The following is an 18350-nucleotide window of genomic DNA, read 5'->3' as shown; positions in this document are numbered from 1 at the left end:
ATAACTTAAAGAAAAAACACAATATTAGTTCCAATTAACACAAACAAAATGCGCTAATGTTACTGTCACTAAAATAAAAATGATAAACGTCAAAAATATACTGACATTGTTACAGTTAAAATTCCTTTAAAATTTTTTCGAAGTTAATTATTGACATAAATTACAATAATTATTGTATATGTATTAAATAAACAAGTTTAAGTAATTTTATTTGCAGTTTTATAAATACGATTAATATTAAAAGTGGCATGCGCCACTTGAATCTAACTTCAGCCCGTGAGTAATGACCCGTGGGTAACTTCAGCCCGTGAGTAATGAACTATTACTCACGGGCAAAGTAATGGGTGCTATTATCTATTAAAAAATAGCGAATAATGAGCATGTTATTAAACTCTCATAGAAAAAAAATTTTAAGCACATGTTAAACTCTATCATCATCATCACTCAGCCTCAGAAATCCACTGATGAACAGAGGCCTTTTTCTCCTGTTCCCAACCCTGTCTACCTTGAGCCGTTCTCATCCAGTTTTTATTTAGCCTTCTAAAATCTGCATTCCATCATGTAGGTGGTTGAACAACGCTTCTCTTGTCTTCCCATGGTCTCCATTCTAATAATCTTTTTGTCCATCGGTCGTCTGTCATTCTAGCTATGTGTCCTGATCATCTCCATTTTAGTCTGGCTATCCTTTCGATGACGTCAGTCACCTTGGTTCTTTTCCTGATCTCTTCGTTTTGTATTTTGTCTGTCAGAGTTATTCATAACATGGATCACTCCAGTTTTCTCTGTGTGACTCTCAGTTTGTTAGCCAAGGTTTTTGTTAAGGAGAGTGTTTCTGCTCCGTATGTCAGCACTGAGAGGACAAATTGATCAAATGCTTTTCTCTTCAGCTATGTGAGCAGCTCACTTTTAAAAGTTTCTCTCAGTTTTCCATATGCTGTCCAACCAAGACCGATTCTTCTCTTCAGTTCATAGATCTAATAATTATTCCTGCCAATCATATTTTCATGTCCTAGGTATTTATATTTATCTACGAGTTCTATTTCTTACCCACCAACACTGATGTTCTGGTTGGGTACCAAATTTCTCATTATTTTTGTTTTCGAGATGTTTATATTAAAACCTACATTTTCTGTAGTCTGTACATCTGAACGAGTTCCTGTACCATCTCTCTTGCCATTTCTAGATTCTCAGCTATTATGACTATACCATCGATGAAACGTAGGTTGTTTAGATATTCTCCATCTATTTTTATTCTCTTTGTCAGCCAATCCAAATTCTTAAAGGCATGTTCTAGCGTTCTAGCACCGTATTAAAATGTTTAGGTGACATTGTCTAACCCTCCACTCTATTTTTATGCAAATACTATTATGTAATTTGACACTGCTTGTTGCCTCTAGGTATATATTGTATAATAATTTTGTATACCTATAATCTAGCCTGCATTCTTTAAGATCCTCTAGTATTTTGCTTAGCTCGACACTGTTAAAAGCTTTTTGAAAATCGATAAATATTAGCACTAGAGGTTGGTTGTATTCCACTACTCTCTCTATTACGGTTTTTATACTTTGTAGATGGTCATTATTTCCGTAACTTTTCAACGAAAACTTTTCGTTTATAAATTCGCAAAGTCTGTGTGCTATTGCGTTGCCGCTCCTGCAATACTAGAGCAGATTTATCGATGGATTCTTATGTAGTTTTGTCTTCTGAATCCAAATCTGAAAACGGCATTTCGATATCTCTAACCGACTTCGAGATAATCGACCTCAAATTCTAAAATGTGACGTCACAATCCTTTTATTTTCTGCCGACACACTAAACGTCAGCTGAAATCGTTGCTAGTCAGTAGGCTAGTTTTTTAATCTGAATTTGTTAAGCAAAGCATAGGTTATTTACATTATTTGAGTTTGACACTTCGTGAATGTCAAACTAAATTTTAAATAAAGTATTAATAAAATATCAATGACATTTTTGATAGTGAATTTAATTATTATATAAAATAAATACGATGTTCAAAAATACAATTTGAGTATATTTTGAAAGCAATAATTTATTAACAATTTTAAAAAGGTTTATACGAGTATACGACCTCCACTTTAATGGGAGTACCTAATGATAAATGGACTGTTCCATGTGCTATGAAATGAAAATTGTTATTATAGTCGGTTCGCTAAACTCAGACACAACTGCCTAGTGATTTTAGTAGGTAATTTTTTTGTTTTTTGCCAATTTTGCCAAAATTGGCAAGGTTGCTAATTATCTAGTAATTATTAACTATTTAGTATTTTTTTTGACAAATTGGTAAAATTACTGACTAAAATCACTAGCCAATTGTGTCTGAGTTTAGCAAACCGACTATATGAAATGTTGTTTGGAATAAAAAATTATGGTCTAATATGTGCAATTACATCCTTCTAATGGAAAAAAATATTTGAAGATTTTTCTCTTATGGATACCAACAACATTTTCATTTAGAACTCTTTTATTTTTAATTTGACGAAGAAAAGTAAGCTTCATAAAAAGCTCTTCATGGTCTAAGATTTATGATGCCACCATAATATATCAAATTTTATTAATTTTATACGAGGTATATAAAAAATATGAATTTCGATCAAGAGTAAAGTAGGTACTTTTATAGTTCACAACATTTAAATTAGAATGATATAATTTCCCATTAAAACATAATTTTTAATTCTAAACAACTTTTCATAATAGCAATTTTCCATACTATGAATTAAAATACGTAAATAAACAAAGTTTTCGTTATGATAATGCTCGTATTTTCAGCTTGTTCGGAATATATTTTATGTATAATTATGCTAAATTTTGTTTTTTTTTTGTTAGGTATGGAATGACCGAATGTGGAATGGTTCTATCACAATTATATGATTCACCAAGGAAACCCGGCTATGTGGGCATACCACTGCCAGGAGTATCTGCTAGAATTGTTGATGAAAACGAAGAAACTGGTGAAACCCATACTGTTTTGGAATGTACCAATGTTGACGGAGAATTAGAATTCACTAAAAAAACAAATCAAGCTGAAAATCACAAAGGTAAACCATAATCAGTTCAGATATTACTTAGGAATTTCTTTAAAACTGTATAAGTCTTATCTAAAAATATATCCACTTCTCCAAGAAATTAACGCACCACCTTAAAAATGGGTCATTTTTGATGTCTAGAATTTCCTAAACTTGTTGTTCGAGTTAAATGATTTTTGAAGTTATACTTCTTTAGGATCGTTGGGAGTAAATTTATATGTGCTCGAATTCATCAAAAGTCTTGGTCCTGAGCGCAGCTGAAACGTTAAACGTGCTCTGATTGGGTAATTACAATGAACTGTCAATGAAATTGTTCAATATGTCGGTTATTTTATTAATACGTCAATGGATATATGTAAACAAATGTGTATATTAGTTTTTATTGTTGTGAGGACACAGACAAAAGCAAGTTTATAATTGTAGTCACTTTTTAAATAGTTTTTAAAAGCAACAGGTACGTAATTGTAAATGTTTCAGTATTGTAATAAAAATTACATAGGTACTTACCTACTTGGAAAATGGAAAATAGGTATTACCTAGCTAATAGTAGGTAATGCTTTTTTTATAATAATAGAGTTTATTTGTAGCAATTAGTACATAATAATAAACCCAAGTTCTCACTGAAGTTGTTAGTCACATGGACTACATCTTGTGCGTGAGGGTTAAATTTTGATTATAAAACAACATTAATTTATCTTAAAGTTTACAAAAAGGTATTAAATAGCTGTTTCGCTCATCTGTCTTCAAATTTGGGCTCCTCTTCTCACTAATTCAGTTAACGTTAAATTTTGTTTATCGGTCCTACGAAAATCTCTAATAAAATTCAACAAAGGATTGCGAAAAACTTCAGATGGGATTCTTCTGGCGGGACTTCGTTTTATATGAGAATTATCATGACTTTTAAGGTGTTTTATTCATTTTTTTTATTTACATAATTTGATTACCAACAAAATTTCTACCAATCCTCATGTAATATATTGTTTTCTTACTCTATGTTTTGTTGTATTTTAATATTTTAATTCCACAAAAATCAAACTAATTTAATAATTAAATTAAGAGCTGTCAAACAGTAAAACGTTCAATTCGAATTTCTTCCCACATGACGGATATGTGTAGATGGGTAAATGAGTAGAGGCTTCAAATACAAATCTAAGCACTCTAAAATGCGCGGGTTCGAATCCCAATGCGAGTTTTTATTTTTTTATACATTTTATGATTGTAAGTATATTTGTTATAATTTTTTTTCAGAAAATGCGTATTTAGTTAAAATTTTTGCCAACAATAATTATTGTTCAGAAATCATTTCTTGTGGCATTTTTCAACGTGTTTGTGTGTGTTTTATTTTTTTATTTTTTAAATTATTGGTATTGTTTTAATAAAAATTTTTGGAAAGTAGTAAGTATTAAAATTAGTTTAATATTTAAATAAAATATAAATAAACTGTTTAAAGTACATATGTATATCAATTTCGTTGAAATCACATAATAGATGTATAAACTTCTTACGTGCGTACAAAGTACACACACATTCTTTTTTTTTTTTATTATGTTATAGCTTTATTCATTAACAATATCGCTGTAATAATATTGTTGTTAGACAGGTAAATTGTCATTGTATACCGGGTGTACCAATCAAACCGTGATTTTTTTCTCAAAGTTCACCACACCCTGTAGAATATTCTAGCCTTTATAAAATACTGAAATTTAAACCCAACTATAGCCTCATGTTTTCTTAACATTATGTATTTTGATTCATTCGCTTATGTTGGATAATAAAAAAGTTAGGCACTTTAACAACTAGCCTTGTTTTTCATCAATAGGTACAGTGTTTTTAAATAAGTATGGCAAACTTTAAGCAGTAATTCTGCATGAAAAATAATGACAGTTTTAATTAAAGAATTAAAAAACAGAATATTAAGAAAACATGAGGCTATAGTTGGGTATTAATTTCAGTATTTTATAAATGCTACAATATTCCACAGTGTGATGCGAACTTTGAGAAAAAAATACAGTTTTATTGGTAGGTGGTACACCCGGTATACAATGACAATTTACCTATCCAGCAACAATATTATTACAGCGATGTTGTTAAAGAATAAGGCTATAACATATTAAAAAAATCATTTACATCGGACAACCGGTTTAGGAAATTCGAGACATCAAAAATTACCCATTTTTAAGGTGGTGGTGCGGTAATTTCTTGGAGAAGTGTAGCTCTTAAGCTAACGTCTAAAGGTGGAAACTATCGATAGTGGTAATGTAATGTAATGTTCATTTAAGTTTCTATTGATAATTTCCCACCTCTACTAGTTTATCTCTTTTTATTCCACAACGTATTATGTTTTCCATCTTTTGCGTTATTTTGCCGATTCTTAACGCACTCATCACTGTATATTTGTTTATTCTTCTAGGTGAATTACTCTTGAAAGGAGACGGTATCTTCAAAGAGTACTTCAACAGACCAGAAGCCACCCGAAAAGAGTTTACCAGTGACGGTTGGTTCAAAACCGGCGACGTTTCAGAATACTCCTTGGAAGATAAAGAATTCAAAATACTAGGAAGAAAATCTGTAGACATAATCAAATCAGGCGGATACAAGCTGAGCGCATTAGAAATAGAAACCAAACTATTACTACATCCACATATTTTGGAATGCGTCGTTGTAGGGCTAGACGATGATAAATGGGGCCAAAGAGTTGTAGCTGCCGTGGTATTACATGAAGGAAAGGAATTAACTTTAGAGGAACTTAGAGAGTGGGCAAAAGATAAAATGCCTCCTTATTGGATACCAAGTGTTGTTAAACCTGTTGCTAGTATACCAAAAAATGCCATGGGCAAAGTCAATAAGAAAGACTTGATTAAGAGTTGGATGTGAGATGTTTAGTTTAGGGTTTTTGAAGAATCATTTTTTGTTTTCGTAACAAAATGCTGAATGTTTGCTGCGCACGTTTTTTTTTGTGTATATATTTCAAATCACCATCATTTTATTCATATTCATCACAGTAGCTCAATAATACATAAAAATATGTTAAATTATTAAATTATTCTCATGATTTGAAAGACGTTAAACAATGTCAGATGACGTCAGACGTGAGCAGATGATATGTCTGCAGAATCTATGTCTGTTTTTATTAACGTTTCGACACCCAAGTCGGGTGTCGTTGTCAAAATACAAAATAATACTAAATTAAACAAAAATGTTGTTGCTTAGTAAAAAATTCTTCTAATAATTTATTTAATCTGACTCATTTATATCGGCAATTCAGACATGTATTATACATTTTAAAGTAGAAGGCTTTAAAATGATATAGCCAATATTGATGAGTTGCGTTACTGGGACTACTTTACTAAAAGATAGTTCATTTTATTACATGAAATCAACCCAACTCAAGAATATCCGCCACAAAAAATCATAGCATGTGATCTGTCTTTAAAAAGACAACCAAATGCAACGGTGGCAGTAAAATTCTGGCGCTAGAGATTCTATAGTAAATTCCACCGTTGCATTTGGTTGTCTTTTTAAAGACAGATCACATACTATGATTTTTTGTGGCGGATATTCTTAAGTTGGGATGATTTCATGTAATCAAATGAACTATCTTTTAGTAAAGTCGTCCCAGGAACGCAACTCATCAATATTGGCAATATCATTTTAAAGTCTTCTACTTTAAAATGTATAATACATGTCTGAATTGCCGATATAAATGAGTCAGATTAAATAAATAATTAGAAGAATTTATTACTAAGCAACAATATTTTTGTTTAATTTAATATTATTTTGTATTTTGAAAACGACACCCGACTTGGGCGTCGAAACGTTAATAAAATCATTTTTTTGGTAAAATTGTGGCTTATTTCCCATTGAAAATAGTTGATTATAAAAATGCCACAAGGAAATAGCCTCAGAACAACATTATAATAGTTTGATAGTGTGTATAACCTCAGCTTTCAAAATACTTGCGCCATACAAATGGTCTCCCAGTTGTGGTGGTTTTTGTGTTCTGTGATCTTTGAACAAATTATCTGTGTACATTTACCAAGTATTAAGTATATCCCTAGGGTCCTTATTAGTTCATCTTGGTCCTTATGTGTAACAGTGACTTTTTTATATACTAGTGGCAAATATTCAGCTATAATTCGTCTCCTATTTGGGAGTAAGTTTAATCGTTTTAATGAGACTGTTTAGTGGTTTGTGCCATACATTTCACATTTCATCTCCATTTTAAAAATATGCACAAAGCATTGAATAAAAACTCGATAACTTATTGTGAATACATAATAAGACATTGTAGCGAGTACTATTTTATATTTCTATATATATTTTTTGGTTATGTGTAGAATACTTAGATTCCTTAATCATTTTATATACTGAAGACTGTACTGTATAGCAATATATTGCTTTTTGTTGAACTTTGTAAACAAACATGAAAAAATAAATGTTTTGTTGATATTAATATAACTTACATCCTTTTAATTGCCCTTTGCTTTCCATTCCCGTTCTCTTACTACTTCTCTAAAGAATTCTGTTGAACTGCATTTAAACCAGACCCGTAAGTTTTTCAACCATGACATTTTCCTTCTTCCTATACTTCTTCCTTCTCTTATCTTTGCCTGTATTATCAATCTTTGCATTTCAAATCACTGTTCTTTCATTACGTGTCCCAGATTTGTTACTTTCTTATTTTTATTGTGTTTATGATTTCATATTCTTTGTCCATTTTTCGCAATATTTCCGTGTTAGTTTTCTTATGTGTCCATGCTATTCTAACCATTATTTTATAACTCCACATCTCAAATGACTGTAGCTTATTTATGAGTTCTTGCTTCAGTGTCCATCTCTCAAGTCCATAGGTTCGTTCCAAGACGACACATTTGTACGATCCCTTGAACCGTCACGAAATCGATTGGACTGTTTTAATGCGCAGAATTACCCTTGAACGGTTTTCTTTCGATCCCGAACCGATAACTGGTACGTAACCCTCTTGGAACGTATTTGTGTACCATTTCAAGTTCGAGTTGCGCCAGAGCCATTTTCAGTATAAGTACCACAGTACCACTAGTAATTTGCTAGATGGTTAGAAATTTTCATTTCTAACATGTTCATTAAACATCACTTCAACTTCAAAATCTTCCTCAGAATCGATATCTGACATAAAATCGCTGTCTTCTATGAAAAAAAATGAATAATAAATTATCCATATTTTTAAGATTAATTATGAAAGAAAAAAGAATTAATAATTATTTAAACGGAAATCACGATTCACAGGTACTAATAGTGGATTTTGGATTATTCTATTATTGAATCATCAGCTGATCTCATAGCAGTCTTAGCAGTGACATGAAAATAAGCCTAACTGCGCAAGTCAGTACAAATGAAGACATAAGTGGATAAAGGTCATATGTCACATTTTTTGAAAAAATTGTTTTATTAGGTTTTTGTTCTTCTAATATGTTGTTTTACCTGTTAAAATTTTAAAACAACCTATTTTTAGGTAAATAAAAATAACAGGAAGGTATTAAAGCAATATGTCCCACTAGATTTTCGAATTCTAGTGGATAAAGGTATTATGTCCAAGATCGCATTTGGACATAATACCTTTATCCATGTGAAATGTGTAAATATGCAGAATTTTTTCTACTACTTTGAAGATCTGCTGACAAACCTCTATTTACGTAAAAAGCAAACAAACACTTCAAATTAAAAGGTTAACTTTCGTGTTACGTAAAATGGATAAGAGTTGACGAATTTGGCTTCTATCTCTATAAGATATAGATACCTTAATGACTACATTTCATTTCAGCAAGTAGATTTAAGAAAAAAAAAGGACAGCACATCTGACCACAACTGAATATAAACCAAGAAGACTGGAAAATAAAACTGGTAGTTTGAGTTTGGAAAAACGGGAAATTTAAGAGACAGAATAAAATTTGTTCCCGAAGAGTATAGATGGTTTTATGAAAACGCGATAGAGGAAAATAAAAAAAAATCCCAAAAAGAAAAGAAGAACCTACTAAGAAATATGCTTTTATAAATTTTACAGTTTGTATTGCAATTTTTTTTGACAAATGCCCATTTTTGATACTTAACTCTTTTATCCACCTAACCCTAACATTTTTTAATTATTTTTATTATGTGGATAAAGGTAATATGTCCACAAAATTTAAAATATTAGGCTTAAAGTAACTTTTTTTAAATTCAATTTAAAGTGTGAAAAAAGTACCTTCAAATGCCTGTTTAAAAAAGTATAGCAATGCAAATTTATAAAATAAATAACTAACTTGGAACAAAAGACACTAAAATGCACATTACTCAAAAACATTATTTTGTGACATATGACCTTTATCCACTTATGTCTTCAAATATTTTCTGCTTGAAGGCATGTATCAAAAGGACCGTTCAGTTACCGATTTCGAAACGGTACATGGATCGCTTGGAACAACTACTCCGGTCAACTTACGCATCCGAGGCTACAAAAATTACCATCAAGCTGAAAATTGGCAGGATTGTTAAAAATACCATCATAAATGAAATCTAAAAAGTCCTCATAAATCCGACCCCTGCTAAAAATTTTACGCGGGGTCAAAGGTCACCAAATATGGTTTTTAGCGATTTTCAGCGAAACGGTAAGTTTTATCGTAAAATTAGCTCTAACAAAAAATGTAGATTAGATAATTATCTATAAAAAATGCCTTATTACTTTTTTTTCCTGGGTGCCACCGTTTTTGAGATATAACGATTCAAAAAGTGGTAATCGTCATAATATGCGCACACGTTTCCACACCACCTTTGAGGTAGTGTAATTAGCGCGTTTTTTTAACGTGGTTTCCCCAGTAGGCCTATTCCACGGATCTGTTATGATTCTGTTAGCGGTATAAATTAAAAAAAGGGAAATTTATCAAACTGGTTCATAATTTTCTAATACTTCTGCTTCCCTTGTTCTTCTTCTTATTGTTCTTCTTCCTCTTCTTCATCTTCTAGTTCTTCTTCTTCTTCTTCTTGTTCATCCTGAGTTTTTTCACGCTCTTCATTACATTCCTGGCCGCAAAATAAGCATTCTTTTTTAAAACAAAAATCTGGTTCACTTACACGTGCTCTCGTATGAGGAGGACTTTTGGTCGATGTACTGGCTTCTTGTTTTTCATATTGTCTTTTAATAGCTGCAGCAATAGAACACTTTCAAGTATAACTTTTACGACACTCCACATGTATGGTCACAGATTTCTGCTGTTTAAGAAATTCTAAAAATCCATCAGCTCTTTCAGTACTTGCATTGATTAATGTTTTTATACCACGTTCAACGGTAACAATTTCACCTTCAGTTAAAATTTTAGCGCAAATAAAACAATATTCTGACATTTTTGTTATAACAATGAAAATAACACGAAATACACGATAAAAAAATATAAGTTTAACACGTATTTTCACTCCGGAGTAGTACTCAAGACTAATTAATACCTCGAGGGTGTCATCTACCTGAAGGATTCGCCACACAGGAAAATTACGGTGTATATATTACAATTTGTCTTTAGAATTTGGACTAATTTTTCATGTCTTATTTTGTCAAATGTTTTTGAAGTTATACTTCTTTAGGCGCGCTGGGAGTAAATTTATATGTGCGCGAATTCATCAAAAGTCTTGATCCTGGGCGCAGCTTAAACGTTATACGTCTTAAACGTATTTATTAGTACTTAGCAATAAACATTTTGCCTAGAAAGTTGTCTTTCATTATTATGTTCAAACCCTTCTGCTGAGAAGAGAATAGGTAGGGTGATTAGATTAGCTGACGAACGTGTTTATTCCGACAAAACCCATCTTTGCAAATTGAACTAAGGCGCATAAATAAAAAGAATTATTATAAGTTAATACTTTGTCTTTTGTTGTGTATTTTTGTTGGGATTAAGCCGTAAAATTCAAATAATTCTTATTATTTTCGCCTTACATTCACTTTGTAAAGATTTTTTTGTTGGCACTGTAATATAATACAGCTTATACATTGCATCCCTCGGTAGACCGCAAGCTGTATAGTAGAAACATTATCATATTTATAATCTTATATTATTATGTGTAATATAAGTTAAGTTGACCGTAGAATATTATGTTTACTTGTATTACAGCTTCAGTGATGTATACACCTGGTGTACTAATACATATATTATGACGATTAGAAGTCTTTCAACTCTTTGAATCGTTGTATCTTAAAAACAGTGCCTCTTAGGAAAAAAACTATTAAGATATTTTTTATAGATAATTATCTAATCTACATTTTTTGTTAGAGCTAATTTTACGATAAAACTTACCGTTTCGCTGAAAATCGCTAAAAACCATATTTGGTGACCTTTGACCCCGCGTAAATTTTTTAGCAGGGGTCGGATTTATCAGGATTTTTTAGATTTCATTTATGATGGTATTTTGAACAATCCTGCCAATTTTCAGCTTGATGGTAATTATTGTAGCCTCACTCCTATTTTTGAGTCTAACTAGACCGGTCTAAACACAGTGTACGATACGAATCATCGTTCATGTTCGCTTGGAACGCATTTTTTATAATGCGCATGACGAGGGCAGTACGAAGGACGGTTTTTATGTCACCTGGAACGAGCCTCATATTGTAGTATCGAAAACATGAAACATATCAGAGTTCTTACTCTCAGTTCTAATTTAAGGTCTATTTTGCACAGAATCGTTTTCTTTTTACAAGTACATTTCTTGCTACTTTTATCCCGGTCCTTAATTCTGTTGTTTGATCATTATTTGCTGAAACCCACATTCCCAGGAATTCGTATTTATCAACTCTTTCTATCACTACATCTACCAAATGTATGTTTCTTTCTGTTTGTTTTCTTAGATATTATCATATATTTAATCTTTTTTGTTCATTGCTAGTCCATATTTTTCACAGAACTGCTTGTCTTGTTTAGTGGTAGTTGGAGTTGTTAATCAGAGCTTGCCATAATCACTGTATCATCTGCATGTGTTGATTCTTTGTTCTTTAATTATTATTCCTTTACTTTCAGTTAGTAATGCTTCTTTAAAAATAGATTCACTGCCTACGCTGAATAGTAATGGTAGACATAATACATCCCTGTCTAACTCCTCTCCTGATTTCAATTTCTGGGTTCGTTATATATTACAATTTGTCTTTAGAATTTGGACTAATTTTTCATGTCTTATTTTGTCAAATGTTTTTGAAGTTATACTTCTTTAGGCGCGCTGGGAGTAAATTTATATGTGCGCGAATTCATCAAAAGTCTTGATCCTGGGCGCAGCTTAAACGTTATACGTCCTCTGATTGGGTAATTACAATGACCTGTCAACAATTGTTCAATATGTCGGTCATTTTATTAATACGTCAATGGTTATGGGTAAACATATTGTGTGTATATTAGTTTTTATTGTTGTGAGGACAGAGACAAAAAGCAAGTTTATAATTGTAGTGACTTTTTAAATAGTTTTTAAAAGCAACAGGTACTTAATTATTGTAAATGTTTCAGTATTGCAATAAAAAATTACATACCTATTTGAAAAATATACTTACCTAGCTAGTAGGTAATGCATTGATTTACATAATTTGATTACCAACAAAATTTCTACCAATCTTCATCTAATATATTGCTCTTTTAGTCTATATTTTGTTGTATTTTAATTCCACAAGAATCAAACTTATTTGATTAAACTACGAGAATAAGCGACTGTCAAAAAAGTTTAAAACGTTTAGATGCTATATCTTCCCACATCATTTATGTCTCGGTAGCTAAATTCTGCGTGAGGTCACAGTGAGGTGAGTTCAAAATCTAACAACCTGGAGACAAAAGGAGGACAGAGACAAAAAGCAAGTTTATAATTATTGTTGTAGTGACTTTTTAAATAGTTTTTAAAAGCAACAGGTACGTACCTTATTTTAAATGTTTCAGTATTGTAATAAAAAATTACAAATTAGGTAAATACCTATTTGGAAAATGTAGCTACCTAGCTAGTACCTAGGTAATGCTTTGATTTACATGATTTGATTACCAACAAAAATCTCCATCTAATATATTGCTTTTTTAGTCTATATTTTAATTCCACAAGAATCAAACTTATTTGATTAAACTAACAGAATAAGCAACAAACTGTCGAAAAATTTTAAAACGTTTAGTTCCTAGGTATACCTTTCCATGTCATTCACAATGTCTCTTTAGTTAAATTCTGCGTGGGGTGAGTTCAAAATAATCTAAACGTGATAGACGCAGGTTCAATTCCCAATGGAAATTTTTATTTTCTTTATACATTTTATGATTGTAAGTATATTTATTGTATTTTTTTTCAGAAAATACGTATTCAGTTAAAATTTTCTCAACAATTGTTCAGAAATAATTTCTTTGGTTTCATTTTTCAATGTGTTTGCGTGTGTTTTATTCTTTTATTTTTTTTAATTTTTCGTATTGTTTTAATAAAAACTTTTGGAAAGTAGTAAGTATTAAAATTAGTTTAATAATCAGTTTAATAATAGAAGTATACTTCTTACGTGCGTACAAAGTACACACACACATTCTTTTTTATACATTTTATGATTGTAAGTATATTTATTATGTTTTTTTTTAGAAAATACGTATTTAGTTAAAATTTTTGTCAACAATTATTGTTTTAGAAATCATTTCTTTGTTTCATTTTTCAATGTGTTTGGGTGTGTTTTATTCTTTTGTTTAATTTTTGATATTGTTTTAATAAAAAAAAACTGTTTAAAGTATATTGATTTCGTTGAAATCATATAATAGAAGTATAACTTCTTACGTGCGTACAAAGTACACACATTCTTTTTTCAAAATCAACATAACATATCCATGCAGCTTTGAGCTACCACATTAAAAGCAAATAAAGCCTAGTTCGTTTCTGAATCCAAACTGACAATCGTCTATTCCTTCCTAAAGATTTTTATTTATGCAACCATGTTTTATTTTCTAGGATAATTTGAGAATACGACTTCGTTTCTGTATATGTCCTGTTTTACTTTATCGTACTACATACGCAGTATGAGTATAATAGATAAAGTTATAGGATCGTGCAAAAAAATTTTTTTCAGATTTCACTTTTTTTCGACGTTTTGAGTCCCCCTGAGTCTAAAAAGCAAATAAAAAAAACATGTCGGAAGTATGTACGTACGTATGTCGCCACCGCCCAGCAAAAACTACTGGACCGATTTCGATGAAATTCGGTATGAGTAAGTTTAAGAGAATTTTGTCGAGAAACTAAGCTTTTGAAAAAAACCTCTCAAAGGGGGGCCGAAATAGGGGGGTTATTTGGGGCCCATTTTTGCAAATTTTGACCGAAACGAATGAAATTTAACTTAAAGTTAGGTCATCTATAGGTAAATAGAAATACGGAATTTGACATTTCCAAAATCCAAAATGGCGGCCAGCATGGCCGACCGCCCACCCGATACATTTCCCTACCAATCTAAAAACTTGTTTAAGATAAATTTAATTTGAAAAAACATTTATATAGCCTAAAGATGGGGCTATAATAATAATATTATCGTTTTTCAGAAAAAGTTATGGATTGCCTATATTTAAGGGGTCAAAATTTGACATAAATTTGAACTAAATTTTCTCAAAAATGACTCCAAGGAATTTGTTTATTTTTTGATATATTTTTGATATCCTATCAGTAAAATGAATAACATTGGTCAGATTTCTTAACTCCTCATAGGAGGGGAGTTATGAATTTTTTATAAAAAAATATTCGAATGCCCGTAACTACCTCTGTAATAGAAACTAAAATTTGAAATTTAGCAGACATATATAGTACTTTGTTATCTATTAGCACAATAAATTTTACCCACAATATGGCTTCCGGTTTAACCGGAAATGAAAAAAAAATCTTAATTTTTTACATACGCCCTGTATATTTTTACATATTTTGAAAGAATGTAAAATTATTTTTCCAATGACATAAAACTCGTTGCTGTAACTCAAAAACTCGAAAAGTTACAGAAAATTGAAATTTTGCTAGAATCTTGTGTGTGTCCCCTCTCACGCGATCATAGCAGAGCATTATTATAGGGCAGTCAATGAGGGTATTTGGCTCCGAATTCCATCCTACTACATCGATGTACTTGATATTTTCACAGTAAGTAGGGAATAGCTCAAGAAAAATCTACCCTATATACTATGACGCTTTTATCTTGGGGCTATTCCCACCCCTTCAAGGGGGTGGAAAATTTATTGGTCAAAATAAGCATGGAAGTGGCTGGAGAACCTATTTTTAAGCAAAAACTGATCTATACGTTATCTTACGAGTTATCTTACGTTATCTTTTGAGTTATGCGTAGTTGAAAATTGGCCATTTTCATTTAAAAATGACACGTTTTAGGACGGTTTTTTGTGAATACCTTAAAAACTATGCATCAAACTAAAAACACTATATAAAAATTTTTTTTAATTATAAATAACAAAGAGATTCGTTCGTTCGTAAATTTTCTATTTATAATACAAAAAGAGATATGGTAGGTAAAAAGAGTTTTTTTTTGGTGCATGCTCAAAGTGCTCATGCTTTTGTAGTGTTTGAAAAGGCCTTTAAAAAGAGCACCGTTAAATGTCGGTTACATTCAAACTAAGCGAGATATGGTGCAAAAAAATATATGACTAATGTACTTTAAGGAAAAATGAGAAGTACATACATTTAACCCCTCATTCACCAGAATTTAAATGGATTGTTTTTCTTTTGCAATACCTCTTAATATAGTGTTATTTCTACTTTCAAAAAGTTGGACGGGTGAAAAAAATAAGATCAAATTATAGAGCGCATTTTTAAATTTTCTTAAAATTCTTCCTTTTGCTCCATGAAATTCGAAAATAAATATGTTCTATCCCCGAGAAGTGGTGAGAACCGCCCCAATGATAAAAGCGCCATAGTATATAGGATAGACTTTGAATTAGGAGATTGGGCTTCTCCCAAAATTTCATTACAATCCATGCAGTAAAATGCAAATATTGTAAACTATTAATTTCTCAGAAAAATGGACTAATTTGAAATGAAAGTATGACTAATATTCTATTGATTTATGCAATAATCTATAGTGTGTCCCCGAACATTTTCTCAAATGCGGGAATTAATGATGCGTAACATAAAATATTTTCAAGTATACAAGGTGTTTCTAAAATATCAAAATAACGAGTAACTTTGTTATTTTTATAGAATGCCAGTATCTAGTACGATATCGATAATAGATCGGTACGATAAAGTTCTCGGGCGGCCCTTCCGTCCAGCGTTTTTTTTATATTGTGTAAACAATTATAGGTACTATAATGTCGGTTTCATCATTTATGCATTTTAAGCTTGCTATTGGGATTTAGTGTGGATATACTGCTTTGGCATTTTTGTTGTTTTTAAAGTCATTTTAAATCCCTCTTTTAATAACATTAAAACCACACCATCTTCTACTTCCACGTGTTCTCTTCTATTGTCTTTGAACAACTCATTCACCATGTACTGTTCATTTCTTTAATTTTTCATTAGTATTCAACACCAGTTTCCCATTTGTGTCTTTCAGTATTCCCGATTTTCTTTTTCTATTCTTCTTGTAGTGCCTATCCCTATCTATATTTCCATCCGTTTTGGATGTTAGCGACCATTATGGCAATCTGTACTTTGCACACTGCTGGTCTAAAAAGATTTGTGGTTATTTTGTTGAACCACATCGTAGTTTTTTCAACCAGGAAATCCTTCGCCTTCCTGGTCTACGTTTTCCTTCTACTTTGCTATTATTGTGAGTTAATTCTTAATTATTTTTTTTGTTAAAACTTTAATGTCTTTTCTGGTATTCTTATATTTCTGTGCATTGTTCTTTTAACCATTCTTCTTTCGCTTGCTTAATTTTTCATTAGTATTCAACTATAATTATTTTTTTGTGTTAAAACTTGAATGTCTTTTCTGGTATGGTCCTTTTCATAGGCATTTTTCAGTGCGTAACAAATGATAGAAAAAAAGGTAAGTCCGTGATAATACACATTTATAACATTTATTCTAACATGACATTTTAGTTAAATCTGACAGTTGTCACATTTTATTTGCAATTTGGCATAAAAACAAATCAATTGTGTTTATTGCATTTATAAAATGGTATTTTCTTTGATTTGTATAGTCTTATAAATTGTACAGATTATATTCGTAGATATATAATTCGTAAATATTTTTTTTTTCGATTATAGCGCCATCTATCGATAACTAGAATAAATGTTATAAATGTCTGTAATCACGGACGTGCCTTTTTTTCTGTCACATACAATTTAATGCGTTAGAAAGAAATCGAAAAACTGTGACGCACTGAAAGATACCTATGAGAAAAAGAATATTCTTATATTTCTGTTCATTGTTCTTTTAACCATTCTTCTTTCGCTTGCTTAATTTTGTATGTTATATGTCTATCCATGGAAGCTGATGTGGGAATATTTTTTTCTTTTCCTCTAGTTATTGTTAAAACTTCTTTTTAAGCAATTGTAACTATTATATTGCTTGCTAAACTAAATTCTTAAGGAAAAACGAATTATTTAAAAACAGTCTATTAGAAAATATATTAAAAGCATTGTTAGAAAAATTTATACAAACATATAAAATTAAAAAAAAATACTGACAGAAAAGTACAGGGTTAAAACTATAAATATAATATGTACTAATATTATCGCTGCTTGCGGAAAATAAGCAACCTTTGTTTCGTCCTTGGGGTCACAGCACGATTCTGTAATAAATATAAACGATTTTATTAAAATAACAATTAAAGTTAGGTATTACAAATCATGAAGAATGACTAGAATACTAAGATTCGCTGTCAAATAACAGGTAAAAGCAACATTGAAATTGAGAATATATTCCACGGAGACTATAAGTCCATTGTGATGCGCTGAACTGATTCTGGCTTTAGCATTCAAAAGCTGAAAGTTACGTAATCGATGATTTTTAAAGCGAGAAAAGATGATTTTTAAAGTGAGAAGAGGGGTCGTGTGCTATCTCATTTGAAAGGTTATTCCATCACTCTACTCACTAATATAAACATTAAACAAATGAGTGGTGTATAGGAAAAAAAGGGGCGATATGCGGATCCGATCATACTCTACTCGTAGCTAAAGTAAAACTTAAACTTAAAGAATTGAAGAAAGACTTCTGTGTAACAGGTATATTTATTAAAACCCCAATAAAGGGCTACATTAAAAGACAGAACGTTTTCGCTCTAAAGAGAGCATCATCAGTGTTCTAAGCAAGCTCTACATGCTAAACCACCAAAAATACATAGGTTAAAACCCTTAAAACGCCGACCAAAAGTCTTACATTGGCGTG

At 31.0% G+C, this 18350-nt stretch overlaps 2 protein-coding genes across 2 annotated transcripts in view; one reads left to right on the top strand and one right to left on the bottom strand.

Moving 5' to 3' along the window:
* The window catches only part of LOC126879413 (malonate--CoA ligase ACSF3, mitochondrial), a 37112-nt gene extending 29613 nt beyond the window's left edge, over positions 1-7499 (top strand). Inside the window, exons 4-5 of the mRNA XM_050642419.1 lie at positions 2842-3053; positions 5452-7499. Coding sequence (XP_050498376.1) covers positions 2842-3053; positions 5452-5915 — 676 coding nt within the window. The 3' untranslated portion in view covers positions 5916-7499. The remainder of the gene's footprint in view (positions 1-2841; positions 3054-5451) is intronic.
* Positions 7500-17562: 10063 nt separating this feature from the next.
* Positions 17563-18350, bottom strand: part of LOC126879412 (repetitive organellar protein-like) — a 30707-nt gene continuing 29919 nt past the window's right edge. Inside the window, exon 9 of the mRNA XM_050642418.1 lies at positions 17563-17754. Within this exon, the coding sequence (XP_050498375.1) occupies positions 17695-17754 (60 nt within the window). The 3' untranslated portion in view covers positions 17563-17694. The remainder of the gene's footprint in view (positions 17755-18350) is intronic.

The sequence above is a fragment of the Diabrotica virgifera genome, chromosome 2 (genome assembly GCF_917563875.1).
Source record: "Diabrotica virgifera virgifera chromosome 2, PGI_DIABVI_V3a".
Lineage (NCBI taxonomy): Eukaryota > Metazoa > Arthropoda > Insecta > Coleoptera > Chrysomelidae > Diabrotica > Diabrotica virgifera.
The sequence above is the reverse complement of the archived record's forward strand: the minus strand, read 5'-3'. Positions and strand labels throughout refer to the sequence as shown.